Source organism: Crocodylus siamensis, chromosome 4 (assembly GCF_052110815.1).
Source record: "Crocodylus siamensis isolate JL-2025a chromosome 4, ASM5211081v1, whole genome shotgun sequence".
NCBI classification, from domain to species: Eukaryota; Metazoa; Chordata; order Crocodylia; family Crocodylidae; genus Crocodylus; species Crocodylus siamensis.
Window position 1 is genome coordinate 186,435,276 of NC_143398.1, and position 26,060 is coordinate 186,461,335.

At 46.9% G+C, this 26,060-nt stretch overlaps 1 protein-coding gene across 2 annotated transcripts in view; it reads left to right on the forward strand.

The window, feature by feature from the left end:
• HECW2 (HECT, C2 and WW domain containing E3 ubiquitin protein ligase 2) overlaps window positions 1-26,060 on the forward strand; it is a 329,502-nt gene that overhangs the window by 179,501 nt on the left and 123,941 nt on the right. For both annotated transcript variants that reach the window (XM_090045208.1, XM_090045209.1), the window contains one exon: window positions 2,425-2,532. In XM_090045208.1, the coding sequence (XP_089901334.1) occupies window positions 2,425-2,532 (108 nt within the window). The remainder of the gene's footprint in view (window positions 1-2,424; window positions 2,533-26,060) is intronic.

Below are 26,060 nucleotides of genomic sequence, written 5' to 3' on the forward strand. Positions count from 1 at the left end.
TCAAAAAGTTCATAGTTAACATAAATATTTTTTAGCTCCATAAGAGTGACTCCAAAATAAGGAAGATGAGAAAATTGACACATAGAGGGATGATATGGCCAGGCTAAGGTCTCCCATGAAACCTGTGAAACACCTTGGAAAAGAGTCTAGTTCTCCTGCCACCCTGTCTTTTTACTTTAATTACATCAATAAATACAGTTCAGTTACTCTAAATTACATGATAAAAATCACCAGTGTGTATTTTTTTATTTTGTATGGTGCCTATATGCACTTAAGTGAATTGTACCACTCCTTGTGTTGTTATGTGGTAGGATATGGTACCTACACCAAGCGAAATAGATTAAAATAGAGGGAGAGGAACTTGTTAGATTTCTGGCATTTAATTAAGAAAGCTGAATCACTGTTTCTTCTTTCTTAAGCAGTGTACCAATCACTAGGAATAGTCATAATATTGAATCCTTTATTTACTTAGGTACTTAGATCAAAGTCAGAAGAACTATATGTAGGAATATAATCGAATGAATGAATATATGCTGCATGGTCAACCCTCAGTACAAGCAACTCCCCCTTAACGCTGTTTTGCTTTGTGCTATTTCACTATAATGCTGATTGTAAATTGATACCTGATTTTACTTGGCACTCAGCGAGTTTCGTTTCACGTTTGTGGTCACCATCTTGGGTCATTAAAAACACTTGAGATTGACATCTTGGATTGTCAAATACTTTCAGTTTCACTTAATGTTTGTTTTGCTTAACACTCAGTTTTTCAGGAACCAATTATGAGCACTAAGCGGGGGTTACTTGTAGTGGGCTGAAGTTTCACTGAATGCATATTAAGAGTGTAGGATGCAATCAACCCTTGTCAAATGCACAGATTTTAGAAGAGTAACATAGATATTACATGCAATTGCAGGGAAAAAGGCCTTGTGAGCCCACTTATGTGCTTAGCTTAAGAAGTCAGTGCTTCAGATAAAAGAGTAAAATAATGGAGGAAACTTTGTGATAACTGCCTGAATGGAATAATTTCACCCTGATTTACACCAGCTTGTTTATTGATGGTTATGATTCCTGTTTATCCTTTTACCATTTCTTGCTGTGCTTTGTTTTCATTCAAGAATGAATTGCATGAGAAGCTGAAAAGAGAGTTATTAACTGGTAAAAAATAAAAATCTGTTTGTAGTGAAGCTAAGAACAACATGTTAATTAGCTTACTAATATTAGCACTTTCTTCTCCCAATCATCCTTTGCTACTTCATAGAGAGCAATTGTGGTGTGCTTTTCAAATCTGTGACTACAAAAGCGTGTCTTTGAACTACCCATCCATTTCTGTGTCTAGCAAGTGCCTGATCCAGAATACTGCTGAGCACAGCCTATGACATTTTGAATACCCCAAAAATCTGGGGACTGAGTGTTAAGACACTGCAGAGCAGGTACTGGCAACTGACAGACTAGGGCTTTATAGCATTTAAATTTCCTGGCTTCTTCTCTGAAGATGATAAAATATCTTCTCTATTTTTGAAAAATAATAAATATACTTAAAACCCTTATGTACCTAAATTGCAGCTCCATCTCTTGGGTTTCAGTACCTCATAGTACCTCATAGGAAGTGCTGGACAGCTATGGCAGTGGTGGACAGTGGCACCTTCATGGTGAAAAATATATTGGTCTTTTGACCTTGCAATGTTGTGTGTATTCTAATTAGCCTAGATATTTAGAATTAAATTAGAAAAGTTTTTGGAATTTGATACTTTACCTTTTCAAGTCACCTTTAATAAGAAGCTGTGTATTTACTGTATCTCTGCATGTGTCTGTTCCCGCTACATAAATTGATCTCATGATCAGCAATACAGTAAAAGTCATTGATTTTGTCCCAGTTAATTTGATTCTTCCAGGAATTCCATCATCTTGGACTGAATGAGTAACCACTGCAAACAAATATTCTACTTTTTGTAAGGCAGAACAGCAGTTGTCTTGTGATCTTTGTGTTATGTGGCTTTTCCCTTTTTTCAAAAGATTTATTATACATTTTCAAGTGTCAATAAAGCTGTTTTGAAGAGCAACACATCTACTGACAGTTACAAGTAAAATCTTTCAAACTCCTTTTTCATGGTGGGTGGAAGGAAGCAGCGTGTGTGAGGGGGGGTAAAAACTATCAACAACTGTGATAAAATGAATAATGTTATTTGTAACATAAACTGTGATATGTTCAGAACTTAATCTTCCTTCCTTACTATCAGTTTAAGGGCCACAATCAACCTTAAAAACGTGTTATGAAGAAATACTTCTTTACTAACTGTTGATTAGTCATTACATGTCAAGTCCAGAGACCCCTATCATCACATGACAGGAAGAATATGCATTTATTTTAATAGCTGTTGTTACTGTTACCATTATAGAGAACATTTTTTCTTTTTGTTCTTGTAGATGAGAATTCTCCAGCTAATTTCTGGGATTCCAAGAACCGGGGAGTGACTGGCACACAAAAAGGGCAAATTGTATGGCGAATTGAACCCGGCCCCTATTTTATGGAACGTAAGTACCTATAACAGGTAGTAGGCACTGACAAACACAGCTGGAAGTCAGAAGTCCCTTGATGTTGTTACTTACTGGAATTTTTTTGTTGTCAAGTTCTGTGGCAAACAAATCAGTTTTTGTTAATATTTCTGTATGTGGTAGAGTATGTAAAATCCTCTCTTTTAGCCATTTTCACACAGAACTGTGCATGACATAGTAAAATGGAACAGATCCTCAAATATCCTTGTGTATGGCTAGGGGATATATAGAGCAAGTAAAAAGCACGTCTCTGGATTGTTGGCCTGCATCCTGGATGTGTTGTGAAACATGGAGCTAAAGTTAGAGGTGGATTTATAGTCCAGGGATGGATGTAGACTGAGAAACATAGTCTGTGGTAGGAGAATGCTATATGTACATATGGCAATTCTAACATGAGCTAGAAGATGAATCCCCTGCCTCAAGGACTTGACAATAGCAACTATTCATAAAGTAAATGACTAATGGAGACAAGGGAAGTGGGACTAATGAATCAGCAGGAATAAATCAACGGGGCTAAAGTTCATTTGTATAAGAGTGACAAAGTACAGGCAGTCCTCAGACTTATGACACAATTGGTTCTTGAAAACCACGTCTTAAGTCGAAACATTGTAACTCGGAACTAATTTTCCCGTAGGAAACAATGTTATAAATGGGGGATTGGTTCCTGAACCAAGGCCAAATACCCTGTTTTCACCAAAAATAACCCAGAATTTTGTACTCAATCAATTATAGATTAGTAATATAGCTAATATAATGTATTTATACTGTAAATAGCAATCATATTGATTTGGAAGGACTTCTTTGAGGAGACTTTGCTGGATGTTTTGAAGGGCTCTTGGTTGGACTTTTTGAATGTTCTTGGCTGAAGTCTTCTCGGGAGTCTTGGCTGCAGATTTTACTGGAGTCTTGTCTGTTCTCTTAAAGAAAGTGTCCAAGGAAGTTTGGACAGATGTTCTCCAGGGAGATGGGTGGCACAGCAAACTTGTTCACTGGCGTGGTTTGGCGTCAGATCAAGTGTTGTAAAGTCAAAATTGACGTCAGAAAGTTGAAAAAGGGTGTCAATTTATAAACGTTGTACGTGCGAAATGTAACTCAAAATGTTGTAAGTTGAGGACTGCCTGTACTGGCAGGGCATTAGAGCCTGTGACCTTAGAACCTCTTTTCTTTGTCTTTGTCTTTAACTTCAGGAATATGTTAGTCTTTGAGGCAAGCTGCAAAACCCACCTTTGCTCCATCCTGGAAGGCCTTTAAGGGCAGTATGGGGATTGTATGGACACAATAATTAAGTGGTCTTATATTTTTGTTTCACTGGGTTATATGATTTGATTGGGGAAATTGAGGAGTCTGCTTGCTTACTAACATGTGTCTAAAAGATGAGAAAGTGTTCCAGAGCAAAGGATTGGAGTTTTGATTTCAGAATAGTAAAAGTACAAATATGTAAATAGTGACATGAATACATGGACACATTTAGAATTTTCAGGCTTTGTTAAAAATAGTTTCTTTGTTAGTCATATTTTACATATTAAAATAGTAGAACATTTTTCCAGCACTTTTTAATGATTTCTTTTACAAACAAATTTTCATTTCTGTTATTTGAAGTCATTTTCTGTTTCAATTTTTCATTTGTAAGAGGAAGTTAACAAGAAAAAGCATTACAGTTACTGGGGCTGAAAAATCACATTTCTTGCCCAGCCCTATTTAAATGTAGTATTGAGGCCACAAACAGGAGATTTTAGAAGAAGTATTATAGGAGAAGGGTAGCTGGGAAGCAATACATTTTATGAGAGATACGAAAGTTAATAGACTTTCCAAGTGTAGAGAACAGTATGAAAAAAGACATAAGGTTGTGAGGGAGAAAATAAGAATTTTTCTTTTGTCTAAAAAATACATCTTATTGAAGTTACTTCTCTTCCTCTGTTTAAACCTGTTTTCTTGAAACTATTGCTGTTGACTGTATTCCCAGATGCCTTTTTTACCTTAAGGAACATTTTGAGCCCTGCTTTTAACTCCTGTTGATTTTTAATCACTAAATAAGCACAGGAAGAACAGTTGTAAGTTGCTGGATTTTTCTGTGCCCTAGAGTCTCTGCCACCGTCCCCGGACACAGCTGCTTTAGTTTGATTTTAATTTAAAAAGCTAAATTGGGTTCTCCCAAGTTATTGAAGTAAAAGAAAATTTGAAGGCTGCCCCACCACCTCTGAACTGCTAAATTCCTGAACTACTGAATGCCCTTGGAGAGCAGGGAGAGAAGCAGCTTTATCTTTGCTTTGAAGTTAAACTCTATGAGAGGTTCTAGCAGCCAAAATTCAAATCACACTGTTGTGCCACTCCTTAACTCCTGGGCTGAGCTTTATAGCTGGTCCACATTGAAATGCTACTTTTTCAGAAGACAATGAGCTCCTTTGCTTTCTGTAATATTTGCTAACACCCATGTTTTAAGCAACCACTATAAAGAATGCAGAGCAGGTGTAATGTTGTTTTTGCCCCTTAATAATTATGCCACTGTATTATGAAAAAGATGCAACCCATCACAAAGCCCAACTGAAAATTTTAAAATGATTACTTTAATTTAGCCTCCTGTTTATGAACACAGGTATATATGGCAAAACTGAGAGATGAATGTAGCACTAATTATACGTTTTTATTGGGATGCCAGAACTCAGATGGGTTATCTGACTTCCTGGCTTAATGAAGAAAAAGCATGAAGAAAATGGGTGTCTGCATGCATCCAGCAAGGCTTTTGTTTTTCTGTTGAAATTAAGGAAGTTACAATGCATTCATTTGCCAGTATTTTCAAAACACTCCTCCAGAGCAGTGATTGTGAGGCAAAAGTCCTTGCTGCCCCCTGCCCCCACAAGCTGGACTGCATCCCCAGTTGGGCTTGCCGTGCCTACCCCTTATCAGCCAGCCCTCATTGCTCCAGCTAGGGAGCAGATGTGTGGGACCAGCCCTGCTCTCTGGAGCAAACAGCACAGCCCAGCCCAGCCCAGGGTGGGGGACTGGGATTTTACTTGAATCAGCGAGGGGTCTGGGAATGATCAGACTGCATATTGCCCCAAAGAATTCAGTCTGATTTTTGTCTTGCACTATCTGTGGCTGGACACAAGTAATATCTTTTGACCATAGTTAAGTTGTAATATTTCTGTAGATTTTTGTCAATGTGAAGGGTGTTAGCTCTAATCATAAGATACATGGATATACCTAACCAAATTTCACACTTGAGGAATCTGGAATGACGAGTATTATTTTGATCACATTAATATTTGTCAGAGAGATTCTAGTGTATTAGGTCAAAGACTCCCTCTGCCATCTTCTGTCTTCAGAGAGACTTCCACAGCCTAAGTTCAGGAAGTTACTTGAACGTCAGTTTAATTTTAAGCATATTTCATAGACATTAGGGCTGGAAGAAACCTTGAGAGATCATCGAGTCCAGCCCCCTGCCCAAAGGGCAGGAAGTCAGCAGGGGTCATAGGATCCCAGCAAGATAAACATCCAAATGTCTCTTGAAGGCATTCAAAGTAGGTGCTTGAACCACCTCCAGCGGCAGTCTATTCCAGACCTTGGGGGCTTGGACAGTAAAGAAGTTCTTCCTTATGTCCAGCCTGAAATGGTCATGGAGGAGTTTGTGACCGTTCGATCTTGTCATCCCTTGGGACACTCTGGTGGACAAATGTTTCCCCAGATCTTGATGAGCACCCCTGATAAAATTACAGGTGGCCAGAAGATCACCCCTAAGCCTGTGCTTCTCCAGGCTGAAGAGTCCCACAGCTCTCAGCCTTTCATCGTAAGGTCTGTTTTCCTGATCTCTGATCATGCGCGTGGCTCTCCTCTGGACTCTCTCGAGGTTCTCCATGTCCTTTTTGAATTATGGAGCCCAACATTGGATGCAGTACTCCAGCTGCAGCCTCACCAAGGCCAAGTACAACATGAGAATGATGTCCTGGGCTTTGCTTGAGAACCATCTATGGATGCAAGCCAGCATTTTGCTTGCTTTACTAGCTGCAGCATCACTTTGAAGGCTCACGGTCATCTTGTGGTTGATTATGACCCCCAAGTCCCTTTCATCCAAAGTGCTAGCCAGTGCAGCACTGCTGAGCCTGTAAGCATGCTGTGGATTTTTCCTCCCAAGGCAGAGAAACTTGCATTTTTTAGTGTTAAATGCTATCAGGTTCTCATCTGCCCATTTCTTGAACCTGTTGAGGTCAACCTGGATTGCCCTCCTGTCCTCAGGTGTGGACACTTTACCCCAAAGTTTGGTGTCATCCGCGACCTTGGCCAGTCTGCTTCTGACGCCAGCGTCCACATCATTAATGAAGATGTTGAACAATATAGGCCCAAGGACAGAGCCTTGAGGGACCCGACTGGTCACAGGGAACCACGACGATTGACTTCCATCAACCACCACTCTCTGGGTCCAACCACGTAGCCAATTCCCCAGCTAGCAGACTGTGGAGAAGCTGAGGCCACAGTTGGCTAGTTTTGCCAAGAGGTGACCATGGGATACCAGATCGAAAATTTTTTTAAAGTCAAGATGTATGATATCAATCTCTTCCCCCTTGTCCAGGTGATAGGTCACCTGGTCGTAAAAGGAAATAAGATTGGTCAAGCAGGACCTAACTGTGACAATCCCATGCTGGCTAGGATGTTGCCATTGGCCAGTCTGATGAGGATGGTCTCTTTGATAATCTTTTCTAGAATCTTCCCTAGGATAGAGGTCAGGCTGATGGGCCTGTAGTTTGGTGGATCCACTTTCCTCCCCTTCTTGAAGATAGGCACCACATTGGCCTTCTTCCGATCTTCGGGCACTTCACCAAAGCACCAGGAGTTCCCAAAGATCTGTGCCAGGGGCTGGGCTATGATCCTCGCCAGCTCCTTGAGTACCCTGGGGTGCAGGTTGTCAGGGCCAGCTGACTTGAAGGTATCCAGCTTCTCAAGGTGTTCCTTCATGAGGTCAGCATTGATGGAGGGTAGGGGATCCCCCTCACCCAGATTTCCGTGTCCCATAGCAGGCATGGGCATCCCGTGTGACTGATGAAAGACTGACGCAAAGTACCTATTTAATAGGTTGGCTTTTTCCTGGGCGTCAGTTGTCAGTTGCCCCATCTGGTTTAGCAGGGGTCCAACATTGCCCTTGCTTTTCCTCCGGCTCCCCACATATCTGAAAAAGGACTTTTTGTTGTCCTTGATGCCTGAAGCTAGTTGGAGTTCAGTTGCAGCCTTGGCTTTCCTGGTTTGCTCCCTGCAGGACTGGACCAGTGTGGAGTAATCCTCCTTGGAGGTGAATCCTGTCCTCCATCCTTTGTAGGCTTTCCTTTTTAGCCATAGTAGGTCCGCTAGGTCTCTGGAGAGCCAGGGGGGCTGCTGTGCCTTCTTGCTGCCTTTCCTCCATGTTGGAATAGATTTAGCTTGTGCACTGAGGATTGCTTCCTTGAGAAGCAACCACTCTTCTTGAACTCCCAACTCCCTGGGGTCATGGTCCCTGAGGGCCTGACTGACTAGCCTCTTGAGCTTGTCAAAGTCAGCTTTTCTGAAGTCAAGGACTTCTGTGTTGCTGACTGACTTGCCAGCTTTACGGCGGATGGTGAAGGTGATCAGCTCGTGGTCGCTGTCACCCAACTTCCCATCAATCACTAGGTCGCCGATTAGGTCGTCCCCCGTAGCCAGTACCAGGTCAAGCAGCGCTTTGCCTCTCATTGGCCCATAGACTTCTTGAGTCAGGTAGAGGTCATCCACGCACGAGAGAAAGCTTTGCGCCCGCTCAGATTTAGCTGAGTGATCTTCCCACGAGATTTCCGGGTAATTGAAGTCACCCATGACAACCAAGGTCCTGGAGCAAGCGGCCTCAGTCAGTTCCCGGGCGAACTCCTGGTCAAGCTCGGGACTTTGAGTGGGAGGTCTGTAGTAGATTCCCACCGTTGTGTCCCCTGTGCCGAATTCCCCACGAATTTTTACCCAGAGGGTCTCTAGCTGTCCATGCTGGTCGCCAACATCAGCTTGCAGGGACATGTAGCTTTCCTTCACATGGAGAGCTACACCCCCGCCCCTTTTGTCAACATGATCCCTCTATACCTGTGGTCCAGTCCCACCAGGTCTCCGTTATCCCAATGACATCATATTTCTTTGCACTGAGCAGGAGGTTCACTACCTTGATCCTCCTCTCCCTCCACAGCCCGTGGCCCAAGACAGGGAGGATCGATGAGAATACCACCTGTGCCCCCAACCCCTTAAGCCCCACTCCCAAATCCCTGTAGCACTTCATGACCTGGCTGGGATTGCTCCAAGCCTTGTCATTGGTGCCCACATGGATAAGGAGCATGTCAGTGGGCTGGAGGAGCCCAGGGATCTTCTCTGCAATATCTCAGATATGGGCTCCCGGGAAGCAGCAGACTTCCTGGGCTAAAGGGGCGGGGTGCCAGATTGCCCCCTCAGTTCCCTTCAGGATGGAGTCTCCCATGACAAGGACTTTGCATTTTATCTTGGGGAGAGCAGGGGCAGTAGCTGTAGTTGAGCCAATGTTGCTTGCGGGAGCTGGCAGCTTGGCAGGCTCTGCTGGGGCTGCAAGAGGTTCATACCTATTGCAGAGCTCCAGCGGGGTGGGGACGTTCGTGCGGCAGGCCTTAGGGCCTTTGACCACCTTGGTCCACCCCTGTGACTAGACAGAAGGGAGGCCCCTGAGTCCTCCCTTGTCCTGGAAGGTGACCGTGGTCTACCCTCTGCCTCCCAGGGGTGAAGGGCCTGGAAGTAGGAGTTGATCTCCTGCTCACAGTCCCTGATGTTATGCAGTCTCTGCACTGTGCCCTGGAGCTCCTCCAGCTGGTGCGCCAGAGAGCCCAGCCGTGTGTGCCCATCTGTGTCATGCCTCTGGTGGGTTGGCTATGGCTGGGACTGGCTTCCGTAGTGGAGTGTACTGGCAGGGCCTCAGGCCCTCCCACTAGTCCTTCTGCGTGAACTCCCATGCTGACTTTTGTGCCGGGTAGACAAGCGTGCCTGTTTGAGCAGCCTGGTCATGCAGCTCCCTGGGTGGCTGGGCGAAGTAGGGGATAGGGCGGGGTGAGATCCTCCTCGGCTCTGGCTTAGCTGCCTCCCTGCAGCTAGGCTGGGCTAGTCCATGGGGCCCTGCTTACCTCTGGCTGTTGCTGGGGGTCGGTGGCATTGCTCTGTGTTAGTTAGGAGTCTCTGGGGGGCTTTGGGGTGTGGAGGCACAGTGGGCTTTCACCCGTGCGTCTTGCACCGCTTCCTAAGCCTGACATGAATCATTGCACTTGGGTTGATTGAACTAAACATATGCTCTCTGATTTAAAATCAGGCCCAGGGTTAAGTTGCTTTATGGTAGGGATTGGCAGCCCTTTGCCAGTGTGGGCCAGAGTGTGCCACCACTGCAAGCCTCCTCCACTTCACCTCCTCACCTCCTTTTTCAAGTGACCAGCTGCCTGCCTGTAACCTCACTGCTGATTCCCAGCCCCTCTTCAGCAAGGATATTCCCTGTCATGGCAGAGCAGGAGGGCTGTACAGCAAAGGGGAGTGCTATGGTAAGGATAGGCAGTATGTTGCAGCTGTATGTCACTGATTACCTCACGCTCGATTTGCATCTATTAGCTGTATCTGGCCTGCAGGCCATAGGTTGCCGAGCCCTGCTTTATGATTTGGTTTATACATTATATTAGAGTTCTGATAGTTCAGCTTCTGCAGGTTCTTAGTTCATCTCTTCTGTAATCTCCATTTGTGGAACCATCAACCATTCACTTTATTGCCAAACAAACAAAACACAAAAGAACAAATGGCAAAAAGCACTCTCCTTCCCCTAGTTGAACAGATCACCAAAACAGGTGTAAAAAGAGGGGTAGAGAGATTCTTATTCATACCAAGAGGCCATAAGTCAGTCACCCAAGCATATAAAAAATGAAGGACTTCCAAAACAAACATGATCAAAGAAAATTCCCACTATCCCTACACAAAAATCAATAATAATACAGTTTAAAGAGACTCTTTGAACAAAGGATTTGATTAGTAATCAAAAGAAACGACAGAAGAATGATAAAAAACGTACATAAATGAACATGCTCCAAAAACAGATACAGGCCACTGAGGGAAACAGGCAAGAAACAGAAAGAAAGGGATTGAAAAGGGGAAATGAAAACCCTGGCCAAGTACAGTGCTTTGCTCAACAGCATGAGCAGCTATTGCCCTTCAGCTGCGCCTTCCAGGACAAAGTGCTGTAGCCCCAGCCACCAGGGAGACAGATTGTCCCTTGACAAAGGGCAAAAATGTGATAAGTATTAAATGTAACTCAGTAGTTGAAGAGAGTCAAACAAATGAACCAGAGCACTGGTGTGCTGAGATTTAAAGACAATCACTCCTCAGGGATTTTTGTCTTCAAAATATTTCATTGCTCACAAATGAGAAATGGCTGGAGAGTAGTGCTTACTAATCATCTTAAATTAAGTTGTTTACTTGATAAATTTAAGAAGCATTGTTTAACAACAGAATAGTGACGGTTCCCGGAGGGATTGAACCCTCCCTGCGTAAAATAGACTGGTTCAATGAGTGCTTCTTTAAGCACTTTTTCCCCTTTAATTTGTTAGCAATATTGTGTGGTAAGAACAAAGTGGGTTCTGACTGTTCAGCGTGGTGGTAATCTAGTGAGAGTTTGATGTCAGGTTCCTCTGGGTGCTAATCAGACAGAGCCATTCTGTTCCCAGCATGGTAGAGACTGGAGCTGATGCAGATGTGACACAACTTGGTTGTTTCTGTGGCTGTTCCAGCTATCTACAGGTTGTTCTGCATCAGGGGTAGGCAGTTACTTGGCTGGAGGGCCACTTACTGAGTTTTGGTGAGCTGTCAAGGGCTGTGCACACACAGTCTTTCAGAAGGTATCATTTTAACAAATTATAGACTAAAAAAAATACTAAAAAATCAAGCACCTATTATAACATATTTTAATTTTATTTGAAAAAATATTTTTTGTCTGATTTATATTTCTTGAGTAGAGTATATAGAGGCAATTGCATAATAGGTCAAAAGAAAGTCTTACTCTTGTATACTCTGTGTGTGTGGGGGGGGGGGGGTGCACGTGTGGGTGTGGCAGCTGCCTGTATGCTAGGTCCTGGGAGCTGGCTGGGAGTGGGAGGGAAGAAGGGACAGGGGGCACATACAGCAGAGCTCACCCAGATGATGCAGGTGCAATCTGCCGCCCCTACCCCTATCCAGGTCACAGCTGCCCCTGCAGCAGTCTGCAGGGGGCTGAGCCCTGCCAGCTCCTGCCTGGGGCAGCCTGCACCGTGCTCCCACCCATGCTCCTGCCCACACCCAGCCCTGGCCCTGGCCAGCATGCACAGCTTCCTGGCAGGGCTGCTATTAGTGCAGCTGCCTCCATTTCACTGAGCACTGCTCGGCTCCCCTCACCTCCAGCACCTCCTCCTGGCCCTGCTGAGCTACTTTGGGTAGCAGGCAGTGTGGGGGAAGCAGTGGCAGCCATGGAAATGCATGCTGGGCACCACACGCCCAGCCAGGCAGGGGGTGGAGTGGGGGGAAGCTGCAGTTGTGTGGCTTTTGTCTCAGTACGTGGAGCTCTAGCTCCTGGCTTCCACCCACTCAGCCGTCTGCCAGTGGGTTCTTGTCATGCCAGCCAGGTGGAGTGAGTGGAAAGCAGGCATGAGCTGGAGCCCCACATGCTAGGGCAGGAGCTGCCTGTCTGCAGTTTCCCTCCTGCCTGGCTGGGTATCTCGTGCCCAGCACACATCCCCATGGCCGCTGCTGCTTCCCAGTGCTACCTGCCACCCAGAGTGTCACAGCAGGGGCAGGAGGAGCTGCTGCTGGAGGCAGAGGGAACCAAGCCCTACCTGGGCAGCTGTAGCTGCACTGGGAGCAGCCCCACCAGGAAGCTTTGTGTGATGGCTGGGGCTGGAACTGTTGGGGGTTGCAGGTGGGAGTACGGCGTGGGTTACACCAGGCAGGAGTGGGCAGGATTCTGCCCCATGCAGAGCAGCACAGGGATAGCTGTGGACTGGATCCAATCAATTGGCAAGTCATATCTGGCCCTTTTGCCCACTCTGCTCAACATCCTTTGAGTATCTCTCTGGAGAAACTGGGTTCTTGGGCAAAATTATGTTTCACTTCGTGCCTAAATGGCACCTTTCCAGCTGTGTCAGTGGCATTTTTGGCACTTACACAGTATGTGATTTTTACTGCCTATGAGTATCCATATGGCAACTGAGCATGTGCAGTAGGGTACTCACTAATTAGACAGGTATCTGGCTACAAGTGCACTTATGGTGGGCATGTGTAAGTCACAAAATTCTAAAAATCTATGACTAGCAGGTATTAGTGGAGAAGGAGGGGTGCTAGCCCTTCTGATATTTTAGCTTCAAAAGCTGAGCAGTTAGACGCCTTTGCTCAGGAAATGGGAGATCTGCGTTCTTGAAACAAAATTAATCTTCATCTTTGAGGCAAGGCTAACTAGAGTTTCCAAAATTAGGTCAGAATCTTCCAGTAACTTCACACGCAGTAGAGAGAACTGCTGCCAATATGCAGTTACTGTTCTGGGACTGTAGGAAAGATGCCTGGATATATATGACTCTCTCTCAGATTCAGCTTAATTATACCTCCCAAGAGAAGGCACTGAAGCAGGATTATAGAGGATCACAAAAAAATGGCTAGCCAACAGTCAGCTCTAGTGGTGAATCTTGCATCTTCCATCTCTATCATAGAGAATACATCTGTTTTAGCCTCAGAGGACAAGACAGCAGATTTGAGTTGGTTCTGATTGATTCATATCAAGCCTGGGAGCCACATAGCCCTTTACATGTACAGCTTGTTCTGGGAATGAGTGGCAGTTAACTGGAATTAACTTAATTGTCCCAGGGAAAGAGTTGTCCAATACTTCACAGGTACTTAGTGTGGGACAAGACCTTGTATGCTTGTAGGATCTCAGCGTAAAAGACTGTCCCAGGAGAAATCCATCTGTTTTTACGCTTCAGGCCATACTGCTTCCTTTTTTCTGTAGGCCCATTGGTTTAATATTCATTCAAAAGGTCATACAAGTTAATGGAACTGATCTCAGGAGCAAACACTTGCTGGAGTGGCCCTAAAATTGGACTGTGAATATTGTGAATAATACAGCACAATATAATAAGTGTTAACTTCAGAAGAAAATGTTCTGCACAGAACAGCACCTCAGTTTCAAGGTTTTTGCTAATAAGTTTTTGCTAATAAATTTATTCTATGCTGTACTATATTCATTACAACAAATAGAATGTAAGTATATCAGTCTGCATAGATTTGTTTTGCTGATATTGCAGGTTTAAGTCTTGGACAATAACACACAGTGGCAGTGTAACAAGTTTGGGCTCCAGGAGCAACTGTGATGCCCCCTGGTGACCAAGCAACCCTTGCCCCACTCCATTCTAAGGTACCTTCTCCTGATCGCTCAACTGCCATGCCTTGCTATATGTAATTGATCGGAAGGGAGGCTGCCTAAATTCATCTTGGATTGAGCTGCTGTTTCCCTGATGGTCAGCAGGTCCGTCTTGAACTTTGCCATTTTAACCCTGACTTTAAGCTAAATGGGCCTTGTCAGCGTGTCTGTGCCCTGCAAGGCACCTGTAGCCTTAGGAGTTATTTACAGCCTCTGATCTCCCCTGCAGCCATGCCCATGTAGGTATTATGATATAGTCTCTCCCTTGTCAGGACTTTGGTCTTCTTGACCTCCACCCCTTTTCTCTGCCTGGCCTTGTACCAAGACACCTTTTTGCCTGCCTCCTCCCCACCAAATGTGAAGTTCCTCCATATGGCAAAAGCCCCTTTTGCAGTAGTTGCCCCCTTTTGGGGATGCTTTCTCTTTTCTACCTTTTCTTCCTTCCTCTCTCTTTTTCTTTTATTATATTATTATTATTTTTAGATAAGGTGTACTTGTAGTGAAAATAGAGCTTGTAGATGCTTTTCCAAATGTACTTTAAGTTTAAAAGTAAGTTGTACCATGTAACAATGTTAGCAAGGGCAGGAATCTGTGTATGGAGCAGGTCCCTGAATGAATCATGGTTGATTGTGTAACACAGTAGCTAGTCTGGATAAACAAGATAATGAGTGGCTGTTGCCATTTGTCTCCTTAAAGTAACGGGAGCTCAAGGCTTCCTGTTATAGGCAATTGTCAGGAGTTTTCCTGACACTTTAAGTCATGTCACATCAATCCTTTCCTACTCACCTGGGGATATTTGCAGGTAAATTATTACTGCCAGTGCAGTACAATATTCAGCTAGAATAGTAGATCATAGATCAGTAGCACTCAAGGTTTTGGCCATACAGGCCAGATGAATATTACAGGGCTGGTTTGCAGGTTGGATTGGGCCCTGCACCACACTGCCCTTGCCTGCCCCATGCATCAGGATCAGGCTCCACGGACCTGCACTGTACTGCATACCCAATTGTCTCTGTCTATCCACCTCCATACCAAGGCAAGTTTGCTTGAAATGATCTGTCTTGTACATCATGGTGCCACTGGGGATGATTCAGTGCTTGAGAGTTCCAGGTATTGATATTAATATTGCACTTCTTTAGATTGACCTTCAAGGTGTCCCTGAATCTCTTCTTTGGCCCACCTCTAGAGTGGTGACCATCAGTGGGTTGGGAGTATAGGGTCTGCTTTAGACACTGCTTGTCAGGAATCCTTAGACATGTCCTTAGACATCCCTTGGAGCAGGGTGCCATATAAAGATGGCTTCAATGCTGGTGACATTATCTGGAATCACAACTCTGGTGTTCATTGTTCTGTCTTTCCAGCTAATATGGAGGATTTTCTGAAGACATTACTGATGGTAATATTCCAAAACTTTCAGGTGTTTCTGATATGCCATCCAAGGTTCACACCCATACAACAGGGTAGGGAAGGCAACAGCGTGGTACATGAGAAGGTTATTTTGGGTCCTGATGTCATGATCATCAAAGACACTGTTTGAGAGGCATCTGAAGGCAGCACAGGCAAATTTTATCTCTTGTTGAATATCATCATCTATTTACTTTTTGGGAAAGGTGGGGAAAATGCTTAATATTTTCCAAGGATTGCCCTTTAATTGTAATATGCGATGGAGCAGCTAGCTGATTTGGAGTGGACTGAAGTATCTTGGTTTTCTTGAAGTTGACGGTGAGTCCAAGCATTTCATTTGTTTCTCAGAAGCAATCGGTACTGATCCAGAGCTCCTCAGTTGAATGGACACACACAACATAATTGTCAGCATATCGAAGACTAGTAATGGAGGTGATGGTTATCTTGTATTTGGAATGTAACTGGAAGATGTCAGAGACTCCCATCCATGGAACTACTTAATAATGACTTCAAGCAGAAGTCTATCATCAGTGAGATGCAGAATAGCTGCAGTAGGGATGGAAAAAAGTATTGGTGCAATCACACACATCCTTGCTTGACTTCAGTTCTAACAGTGAAAGGGTCCATTTCTGAGCCATTGCGTAGCATGGTTGTTCTCATATGTAACTTTCCCATGCCTTTCACCTGTGCATCAAGTCCATGTGGATTTTTCTGGCTTTGCCGTCACTTTAAGGAAGGAACAGGCTTGTTAATAGAATGTACCTTGGTTGGTACCCAAGGGGGTCTTGCCTGCCATGTCTTTGCTGGAAAATTAATTTTGATGGGGAGGAAGATGGTCTGTCCCATCCCTCCTGGTGCGTTCCTTCAGTTGTTCTGGGTGTCCTTCTTGCTTGGGGCTCCACCTTCCCTACACCCCGCCTAATGCCAACCAAAGATGGTGTTGCCTGGGCCAGCGGGGTTATTATTACGCACCCTTTGGTGTCTTGGCCCTTTGGATTTATTATGGTGTGACTGGGACATTTATTTGACCCGGTTATTCTCTGTTGCACCTTGCCTTATTCATGCATCTTGTTGGTCCCAGCCTGTCATGTTCCCTGGCGTCCTACTCTCAACTTGAGTCTTGTACCTGCTGTGGGTTGGTTTTCCACTGGTCCATTCTCTATTTGATTCTGCTGAGATCCAGTCTGTGCTGTGGATCTCCGATGTCCATGGCGTATTCTGTGGTAAGCTATGGAGTTGTCTCTGGCTCTGACTCTTCAAAGAACCCCCTCCTGGGGTATCCACCAAGTCCCTGAACTGGGATTGCCTTCAGCATCTGGCCTGTCCGGGCTGATTGAGGACCTCACTTCTGGTCCTCCCTGTTGATTTCCTGCCAGGCCTTTTATCCCGGCTTCGAGGTTCTGGGTGGCATCGGCTCTGGCACACTGTTATGAAGCATGCCCACACTGATGTAGGAGCCAATCCTGGCTTCTTCCAATTTGGCAGGGTTTTTTTTTTTCTTTTTTCCTCACCGCGGCAGACGGGAATGCCGCAGTTTCACTTTTGCCATGCTCTGCTTCTGGTGTGGCATCCTGCCAGCTCCTCTCCTTGTTGGACAGAGGTGTTTTTCACATATCCCCCCTACCTAGGTTGCCTTGTGGTACAGCAGCTTCTTGCTCCTGATCATCAATAATCTTGACACAGGCCCTGTGCCGATCCATCATGGCCACTTCACTCTTGTTGCACCTCAATAAACTTTATTAGCTGCTCCTGGTCTGTAGCTGACGCTAAATTTAAAAGGTTGTAGCAATAATACCCAACACGTAATTCATGCATTATCATGCCTGAACTTATTTAGCCATTGTAAAGGGGCATGATCTGTAACTAAGTCAAATTCTTGCCCCATTAAATAGTATCTAAAGTAGTTTATGGCCCACTTTATTGCCAGGCATTCCCTCTCAATACCTAGTCTCAGCGTTGTTTAATTTTTTACTAGCAAAAACGATGGTTGCTCCATGCCTTCGTGATTTTGACACAGGACAGCACCTACAACAGTCTCAGAAGCATCTGTCTGCAGGGTAAAATCTTTAGAGAAATCAGGCGTTACCACTACCACATCATCACACAGGGCCCATCTGAAATCTTTAAAAGCCTCCTCCGTTTGGGGAGTCCACCTTATCAAACCCTGTACTTTCCCTCTTATTGCATGGGTTAATGTGGCTGCCTTTTCTGCAAAGTGAGGAATAAACCTCCTATAATAGTTAGCCAGCCCCTGAAAGGATCTTATTTGCCACTTGGTCTGAGGTGGCAAATACTTTTCTATCATCTCTATCTTACTGGCCAGCAGACATATGACTGACTCCCTGTCCAACCCTAAAGCCCAGGTAGTTAGTTTCTTGCATTCCTAACAAGCACTTCTTGGGGTTGAGAGTTATCCCTACCGGTGGAGTTCTTTCAGCATCTCTTTCACATGTTGCAGATGCTGCCCCCAGGATTGAGAGTATATAACAATATCGTTGATAATAAGCTATAGCGTACATCATATGCGGGGCAAGGATGTGGTCCATGAGATGCTGAAATGTTGCTGCAGTTCCACAAAGACCGAATGGCTTTCTCATAAATTCAAATAGGCCCCAGGGCATACCAAAGGCAGTTTTCTGTTGGTCTCTCCTCGCCATAGGTATTTTTTAATACCCTTTTGATAGATCAGTTGTTGAAATATAATGAGCTTGGCCTATTCTCTCCAATAGTTCTTCCACATGCAGCATAAGGAATGCATCAAATCGAGCGATTTCATTAATTTTCCTAAAGTCGATACATATTTGAAGGGACCCATCAGTTTTGGGTACTGTTACCATATAGCTTTGCCATGGACTGTGTAGAGGTACAGTTATCCCTTGTGTCAGCATATTTAGTATTTCCTGATGTACCCTCTCCTGTAAATGGTGCGGAATGGGTCACGCCTCCATCTTTCTCTGATGATAGTTCCCCATGGAGTGTTGATTTCGTGTCTTACCCCTTGGGCCTGCCCAGGCTTTTCCTTAAACACATCATTAAATTCCTCTATAAGCATTTGTAAATGCTTGTGTTGCTCCTTATTAAGCTCTGGGCCCTGTGTTATTTCACTGCTCCGGGCTACTTTCTGTTGCTGGTCTTCTATCTCAGGTCCTAGTTCCTCTGATGGATCCTCAGGACTCAGCATCCATCCTTTGGGTTCCCACCAGGCTTTCAACAAATTAACATGGTAAATTTGTCGCTGTTTCCAGTGCCCTGGATGGAATACCTCGTAGTCTACAGGACTGGCTTGTCGAACTATCTTGAATGGTCCTTGCCAACATGTCAATAACTTCTCTGCTATAGTTAAGAGTAACATGAGAGCTTTATACCCTACATGAAAGTCTCGTACGCGAGCCTTTTTGTCATACTCCTGTTTCTGCCTCTTCTGGGCCTCTGCTAGATTCTCTTGGGCCAACTATCTAGCTTTTTCAAGTTGTTTTACCATCTCTTGCCAGTGCTGCTGCACTCCAACTTCCTGCTGGCCAGTGCTCTCCCATTCCTTTCTCATTTCCTGCAATTAAACCCTGTGGTTTATGGCTGTATATTAACTCAAATGGGGACAATTTTGTGGAAGTCTGCGGTGTGTCCCTTAAAGCAAAAACAAGTGGTATCAAAATCAAGTCCCATCTTCGGGGTTCTTCCTGTGCACACCGTTGCAACAGGTGTTTAATTCTTCCATTAAGGCACTCTACCAGACTATTGGTCTGGGGATGGTAAACAGATGTACACAGTTGTCGTATTTGCAACATTTGGCACATAGCTTTAATTACTTCAGACATAAAATTTGTACCCTGATCCATTATTATTTCTTTTGGTACCCCCACCCATGATGTCCACTTCAGTAATTCCTCCACAATTCGGAGTGCTGTGCCCGATCTTTAAGGTATTGCGTCTGGGTAGCATGTGGCATAGTCAACTATGACTAGTATATACTGATATCCGGCACTACTCTTCGTCAGGGGTCCCACTATATCTAATGCTATTCTGTCAAAAGGGTTATCAGTAAGAGGCATTGCCTGCAATGTCCCCCTCATCGGGCCCATCTCCTTCCATTGAGTTTCCGAGCCACCCCTCTCTCATCCTCAGGGCTCTGTGAGCTACCTCAATGTCTTGCACCCGATCCAAGACATTGTATAGTGGGGCCCAGTCTTGGCCCAGAAGCATGTTGCACACTAAATGGGGTGCAAGACCCACCAATAGCTCCCCTTGATGCTCCATGACTTGGAGATTCGCTCATACTTATTGTATCTTCTGTGTTTCCCCATGAAGGCAGGACACCCTCACGGACTCCGCCCGACAGTCGGGGGACTTTTTCAACAGGGTGTCTTTAACCAGCGACTGGACATAGCCTGAATCTAACACAGCCCACACCTGGTGACCCTCAACCCAGGCCCTCACTACTAGGTGTCCCCATACTGGGCTCTTGCCCCCTGCTCCAAAGCTACAATCCATTGGCTCCCCCTGAACCAATTCCTTAGGTGTTTAAACCACCCCTCGCAAGGAGCTATGTGGTCGCCACCTCTCAGAAGCGCGGCCCGGGCACTCCCGCGCAAAGTGCCCCATCCTGCCGCAGTGTAACACACCATGTCCCCTCCTGGAGGCCTATAACTGGACTTCCGCTGCTCCAGCTCCCTTGGCACTGGCACCGGTGGCATGGTCCCACGTTTCTCTCGCGGGTAGTATGATTCCGAGGCCGTAAAGGCTTCAGCCAACTTCAGCGCCTTGTCACATGACTCCAGGGAGTGCTGACATACCCAGCGTTGTGTCCTTTCCTCCAAATCATTCAAGAATTGTTCCAACACATTTTTATCTATGAGGATTGCTAGTGTACACGTTGCCAGGTTGATCCACTTCCCAAAGAGGTCCCGTAGTCGCTGAAATAACAGCCGTGGCCCCCTCCTCTGCCCCTTTCTTGGAATGAAAGAGCCGCCGATAGTGTTCTGGGCTGATCTCTAGCTGGTAGAGAATAGCGGCTTTGACTGCCTCATAGTCTCGGGCTTCCTTCCAGGCGAGGGCCCTGTAGGCTGCTTGGGCCTTACCCACCACCAAAGCCCCCAGTTTATTTAGGCCGGTGGTGACTACGTGGTGCTCAAAGGCCTCAATATATGCCTCCAAGTCATCTTCAGATATCATTTTTGGCATTTTGAAGGCCATCAAGCCATGCCACATCCAGTCTTGTTGTCACTCCAGTATTTGTTGTTGCAAATCCACAATTTGGGTCAAGGCCTGCAGGTTCTGGCCCAACAGATCGGCCGAGGCCATCTTGGCAAGTTGCCCTCCGAAGCCTTCCTGGCCAATGCACCAATCTGTGGCTGCCGAGCATCAAATATCCGTACTCGAGCAATCTTCGCCCTCGTGGTAAACGTGAGGCGTTCTCTGGGCTCGCGTCTTTGACCTAGCAGGTGTCTCCTCCTCAATTCGCTTTCCCCATTCTTGCCTGCCATGACTTGTTGGTGTTTCAGTGAACGGGGTTGGTTGTCGAGGTTGCTCGGTGGCCTGTGGTTTGCCCAGCAGTCATTCACAGGGCTCTGCCACCCCTATACCCTGGCCTCACACCCCCTTGTGTGCGTTGTTCCTCTGTCGGCCTTGTCCCCTTTTCTGGAATTGTGTCCCACTGCTTGGCACCTGTGACGACGGTTTGCCCACGCAGGCCTGCTCTCTCTGTCTTCCCTATCTCCACCCCTTCTTCCAGGGAAACACAAAGAAAATCTCCGAGGCTCCCCCTCAACCCCGTTCCTCAGGGATACTTGCTGTAACCTCCACTCCTCAACCCCTTCACATAGGGCAACAGAACAGAAAATCATCAACAAAACATTAAAATGATGGACCACTTCCTGACGTGGCTACACCTCGTCCCCTTACTTCTCTTCCCCTTACGCTAGCTCGGGGATGCTTCTCTTGCTACCCGTCACCTCTGTGATTCCCTCCCTCTCTGTCGTTGACCCAGCCTTGACTGGTGGTGGTACCCGCCCCGATTGTAACTGCCTTGGGGCTTTCCTCGGAGTCCTCCCCTTCGACTTGGCTCCCCTCTTGCCCTGTGTGTGGGGCGCAAGCCAGGTTGTGACTGTTGCCCTGGTGGGTTCTATCCCCTGATGTTAGTTTGCAAGAGGGAGAGGTAGACTCATAACGGTTCCAGAACATTTTTATTTGATCTCTTACTTATGCACCACCGGTGTGGATGTGGCTGCGCAGTCGGTTACACTTAGAACAGAATGATGGATCCGATGATTGAACCGGTATGAACAGGTGCACAAACGATTGCCTATGGTTCCGGAGGCAGGAGAAGCTGTGGGAAGCTGGCCAGGCCTACCCACTGAGCGGTGGATACTCTGGCTTCTCTCTGGGCGGAAGCTCAACCCTAACTTTTATAGGCCAGATGACAAGCCCTATTTTAAGCCCCGATTGGTCACATGTTCCCGCCAAAATGTTCACAGGTTTTTTCACAGGGGACAGGGTTTTCCCAGCACATGGCCACGGCCATGCAGCAAGCCAAATAGGGGCTTTCCAGATTGGGAGGAGAGTGCTTGACAGCATCTGTTGCTGGTTAAAGCTGGCAGAGTCCAGCTGGAGCATGACATGTCCCCTCCCGGGGCAACAGTCACAACCTGGCTCGCACCCCGCACACCCTGGTTGTCCCAACACTTCCACCTCGGATTTCTTTGAGCAGCCGACTCGTTTCTGGTTCCTCCTTTGAGTCTGCAGTGCCTTCCACTCGCCCGCCTTTCCTTTCTCACTCCCGGCGGGATGCTCTGCCCCGCACTGCTTCGGTCTGCCCCCAGCTTGTCGGGCTCTGCAGGTCTTGTGGGGAAGGCCCTCTCCCCTCCCGGTGGCAACCATAGCCCCTTTTCCCTGCTGCTGTCTCCTTCCTCCCCTTCTGCGACGTTGGCCCCCATTTTTATCCCTTCTGGCCAGTGCTCATGGCTGACATCACTGGGCGGCCTTAATTAATAAAGAAGCAGCTGACAAGCTGCATGGGCTCTTCTTTCCAGCCCTACTGTGCTGCATCTCCTGCTGCCAGTAAGTACTTATCGTTATCTCTTCCCTCTCCCTTCCTGGGACACTTCTTTCACAAAACCCCTCTCATACTGTTTCGATTCTCCATATATATGGCGCATCCTCATTGGCTGATACCAATCAATGGCATTTCTGGGCACCAGCCCTGCCTGGATTAGGGTTTGAGAACATCCTGTGTCTACAGTGGCCTGAATTGGTTTGCCTGCTACCCAGGCCATCACCATGGGTCGATCCCACATGGCTATTTCTTCGCTGCGTCCAAAGCTGTAGTTCATCTCCTCAATGGGCTCATTGGCTTCGGGTCGTTCTTTCAACCCTGTGCTCTCACCCATTGATTTCCACCTTTCTTGCAAGCCCATGTTGCATTCCCTGGACACATGACCAGCTTTCCCACATTGGTAATATATCACGCCACTCTGGGCACACTAAGAGGGCCCCTGTTGGGGCTCTTCTTCCCTCTTAATAGTAGCTCCTGTACTTTTATAACTCTTTTCTCTGGCATGCTCCACTTCAGATGCTGTGAACCCCTCAGCCACTCTCAATGCCTCCTCAGCCATCCTTGGTAAGTGCTGACATACCCATAGTTGTGTTTTGTCATCCAAATCCTTTATGAATTGTGTCCCGGGGAGCCAGAATGGGACTTACCCGCGGCGGCGGCGGAGCCCGAGCAGGACATCTGTTGTTTGTTTATGCTGGTGGGGCCGGAAGCCGGCGCCGGTGCCGGCAGTTGGAGGCCGGCAATAAAAGCGGCTGCCGAGGAAAGACGGCGGTGGGACCCGGGGAGAGGGCTCTCTGCCGTCGAGGCAGAGGATCCCAGGGGGAAGCGAGCAGGTAACCTCGCACCCACCGGGAGTGAGGACCCCAGAGGGGAACGGCACCCAAACCCCTCGAGAGGAGGGTCAAGGGACGCCGGGGGCAGGCGAGCTGCCGTCCTCCTGGACCAAGGGTTGGAGAGTGGTAGCCGTGGCCAAACAGCGGACCTGCTCGGAGGGGAGACGGGACCCCGGCAGGGAGTTGCAGCCCGCCCAAGTGGAGGGGAGAATATCAGTGGCAGTCAGCCCCAGCACAACAAGTGGGGAGCGGCAGACCGGCCCGGAGGACGAGGGATCCAGCGATGAAGAGTTCTGGGACTGTGAGCCCTCAACTCGCGGGGCTTACAGGTCTGGGGTCGGGCCGTCGGCCCGGGAGGGCACTGACGAGGCGCGGTAGGGCCTAGACTGGTGTCGGCCACTGGTGACCAAAAACCCAGAGAAGGGGTGCCCGTAAGGGACCTAGGAAGGTCCAGGCTAGAGACTTAGTGTCAGCCTTCCAGATTCCTCACATTAGAAGAGGAGCCAGTCGAGGAGTATCGCCGGGGAGGTCTGGGCAGGGGCCCGTAGAGGAAACCCCGTCTTGGCCGGGACCCAGTCCTGTAACGCCCAGGGCACAGGGAGCCCGAGGATAAGGGTCGGCTGGGTCAGCGAGGCGACTGGCCTCGGGATAGGGAGCCGGGGCATTGATTAGAAAAGAACACCTGAGGAGGCGTGAGGCCGGGGTGCAAAGGGTGGCGGAGCCCCGCAATGTGACCGCTGGGGATCCCGGGCTGTGGAGTAACCAGGAACCGCCCTACTGAACCTAACAGCAAGTCGTGGTGGGCGAGAACCAGGGCAGGAACTTGATGACTCAACATCTACTCCGGGTCAACGGCATCCCAGGGTGAGTAGCGGTGGTCCTCCACCCTCAGGCCGCTATTCACAGGGAATTCCCCCCCCAGCCCGGCGGTCACAAATTGTTCTAACAAAATTTGGTCGGGAAGAGATGCCAGATCTACCTTTTCCAGGAGGTCCTTTAAAAGTTGCAAGAGATTCCTGGGTTTACAGTCCTCCTTCCCCTTCTGGGCTCAGAATAACTTTGGATAATACTTGGGTGTGAGCTCCAGACGGTGCAATATTGCCGCTTTTACCTTTTCATAATCGTAGGCATCTTCCCTTGGGAGACCCCCGTGCCTTGCCCACGACAAGGGATCTGAGCTGGTTTGCCCACTGCAACCTGTTGAGCCCCATTTGTATAACTGTACGTTCAAACAATTCAATGTAAGCTTCAACATCATCCTGCATGTGTCATTCTGTGTATTCGGAATGTCGTCCAGTTCCTTTGCAACCATTCATATTGTTGTAATGCCTGTTGCTGTTGGACTTATAATACTTTTGTCACTGCATGTAATGTTTAACCTAATAATTCAATCTGAGGAGTTATATTAACTTCCATGTCAGCCTCCAGGGTTACCCCTTCTTTCGGTTTCCTGGCCAATGCACCAATTTGAAATTTCCCGTGCCTTTCACCTGTGCGTTGAATCTGTGTGGATTTTTCTGGCTTCGCCGTTGCTTTAAGGAAGGAACAGGCTTGTTAATGGAATGTACCTTGGTTGGTACCCCAGGGGGTCTTTCCTGCCATGACTTTGCTAGAAAATTAATTTTGATGGGGAGGAAGATGGTCTGTCCTGTCCCTCCTGGTAGCTTCCTTCAGTTGTTCTGGTTGTGCTTCCTGCTCGGGCTCTGCCTCCCCTGCACCCCACCTAACACCAACCTAAGATGGTGTTGCCTGGGCCACCAGGGTTAGTATTATGCACGCTTTGGTGTCGTGGCCCTTTGGATTTATTATGGTGTGATTGGGACATTTATTTGGCCCGGTTATTCTCTGCTGCACCTTGCCTTATTCGTGCGTCGTCAGTCCCAGCCTGTTGTGCTCCCTGGCCTCCCACTCTTGACTTGAGTATTGTACCTGCCGTGGGTTGGTTTTCCACTGGTCCATTCTCTATCTGGTTCTGCCGAGATCCAGTCTGTGTGGTGGATTTCCAATGTCCATGGAGTATCCTGTGGCAAGCTATGGAGTTGTTTCTGGCTTTGACTCTTCAAAAAATCCCCTCCTGGGGTATCTACCACGTCCCTGAACTGGGATTGCCTTCAGCATCTGGCCCCTCCAGGCCAGTTGAGGACCTCGCTTTCAGTCCTCCCTGTTGATTTCCTGCCGGGCCTTTTATCCCGGCTTCAAGGTTCTGGGCGGCAAATTAGCCCCAGCACACTGTTATGAAACATGCCCATACCAACGTAGGAGCCAATCCTGGCTCCTTCCAACTCGGCAGGGTTTTTTTCTTCTTTCTTCACTGCGACAGACGGAAGCACCGTGTTTTCACTTCTTCCATGCTACCCTTCCAGCACGACGTCCTGCTGATTCCTCTCCTCGTCGGGTGGAGGTAAGTCTTTTCTAAATCATATAAGTATGAAGAAGTCTGATAATAGTAGCAAATTTTGGCAGGCATCCAGATGTCAGCAGGATCGTCCATAGGGCCTCTCTGTTGATCAAATTAAAGGCTTTTAGTCAGGTCAGTGAAGATGTTGCTCACATGTTGCTTGTGATGCCTCTCCTGCAACTGTCTAGCAGCAACAAAGATCATATCTATTGTACCTGTGAGTGATCTGATACCACATTGGGACCCAAACAGAATGTCCTTAGTGATAAAAGTGAATCTATTGAGCACAATGAATGTGAAGATCTACCCAGCTGTGGATGGAAGTGCAATGCCATGATAACCGCTGCAATACAAGCTATTTTCTTCTTTAATGATTCTTTTTTATACATGTCAGCTGGTATTTGTCAAGAC